General features: G+C 27.6%; 1 protein-coding gene across 1 annotated transcript; it reads left to right on the top strand.

The window, feature by feature from the left end:
- Positions 1 to 1,481: 1,481 nt before the first annotated feature.
- On the top strand, positions 1,482 to 1,716 carry LOC111033747 (the record flags this gene model as incomplete). Its single annotated transcript, XM_022314647.1, has 1 exon — positions 1,482 to 1,716. A coding segment is annotated over exon 1 (235 nt), but the record flags the coding sequence as incomplete, so codon positions are not given.
- Positions 1,717 to 1,724: the final 8 nt, after the last annotated feature.

Raw genomic sequence — 1,724 nt, 5'->3', positions numbered from 1 at the left:
CTTTGCATGTGAGCGTTGTGTAACCAGAGGAAAGACTGTTAATAAAAAAAGAGTTTATCCCAGTATTAATTCCAAATTACGCACCAAGAGGAGTTTTATTAGGAAACGTCAACCTGAGCATCATTTGGATGGAAGAACATTGTTGATTGATATACCAAACTTTGACCCTGTGTACTCCGTTTTTTTAGATTCCATGCATTTATTGTACCTTGGTATAATGAAATGGATTTTACAGCAATTAATTGGTACTAAGATGAGAGTGAATCGTAAATGCAAACTTCCTCGATGTAAAATACAAGAATTAAATTTAAATTTAAAAGTATTTGTAAACCATATACCAAAAGAATTCCAGAGGAAAAAATTAGACTTGGACACATTCAATTACTGGAAAGCAACACAATTTCGTTTTTTTTTAAACTATTGTGGACCTCTAGTCCTACGAAAAATTCTACCTAAAAAAATGTATCATCACTTTTTACTTTTAGTTGTTGCGTGTAGAATATTAAATGATTCTGAATTGTGTATCAAATATGTGAGTTATGCAAAAGAATTACTAAAGAAATTTGTGGAGCTTCTTCCTTCATTTTATGGTCCAGATTCACAAGTTATGAACAGCCATAACTTAATACATTTGGCCGATGATGTGGAACATGAAAATACAAATTTATCAAATATATCTGCATTTCCATTTGAAAATTTTCTCGGCAAAATTAAAAGGCAAATTCGTGGTAGAACTAATCCTCTGGCACAGTTGGTTAGAAGAATGTCTGAAGAGAAAACATGTCCAGGGATGACTAAAAAGAATGCTATACGCAAGAAAAAAAGTCTCATTGTTAACCCTGACATTAAAAGTAAAGTTAATTTAAAAAGCATTATTTTACAAGGAGTTGAGTTAAGTACAAAAAAACCTAACAATATTGTGAAATTGAATTCTGGTGAAGTTTTTAGCATTACTAAAATTATGAATAAACGATGTAGTATTTTCTTTCACGGATATTTGTACAAGAGTTTTACTGATGCTTTTAAATATCCTTGCAAATCAACAGAAATTGGAATAATGAAATTGGGTCAATTATGTACAAGAAAAAGTATTATTCCAATAAATAATGTTGTAAAAAAATGTGTTCTTTTTGAGAAAGGTAGTCAGAGTTATGCAGTTACATTACTACATGATTCCTAAAACTATTATGATGTCTTCTATCATTTATAATTATTATTATTATTATTATTATTATTATTAGTTATTATATTTTAAATTAGAAAAAAAATGTCAATCAAATTAGCCATGCAAAATTCTACCATATATATGATTATTTATTTTATATAATTAAGCACCTATACTTTTACAAAATATTGATAAATTTTAAAATTATAATAAACAAATGCGGTATTTATTTCATTATTAAATAATTATAGTTATAATTTTCTTTTTCATATTACATTTGTTATTTTATTAAAATATTCCATGGTTGGTAACAGGTATGGATTATAAGAAGAAAACATCACATGTTGTAATACAATTTGATGAAAAAACCATTGATAGTAAAAATTGTATTGATCTTGTACCTATATCATGGACATACATGAAGAATAGCAAATTGTATTGCAAATATCCTAGTGAAAAAGAATATGCTCTAATCGATAAGATGAGTAAAAGTTTGTCTGAACCCAAAAAATCTTGGAAAGGCTTTGGTATCAGTATTATGAAAGAAGCTAGTAAGTAC

The sequence above is a fragment of the Myzus persicae genome, unplaced genomic scaffold, assembly GCF_001856785.1.
Source record: "Myzus persicae strain clone G006 unplaced genomic scaffold, MPER_G0061.0, whole genome shotgun sequence".
Taxonomy (NCBI): Eukaryota; Metazoa; Arthropoda; class Insecta; order Hemiptera; family Aphididae; genus Myzus; species Myzus persicae.
Note: the sequence above shows the minus strand (reverse complement) of the source record. Positions and strands in the feature narration are given on the sequence as shown.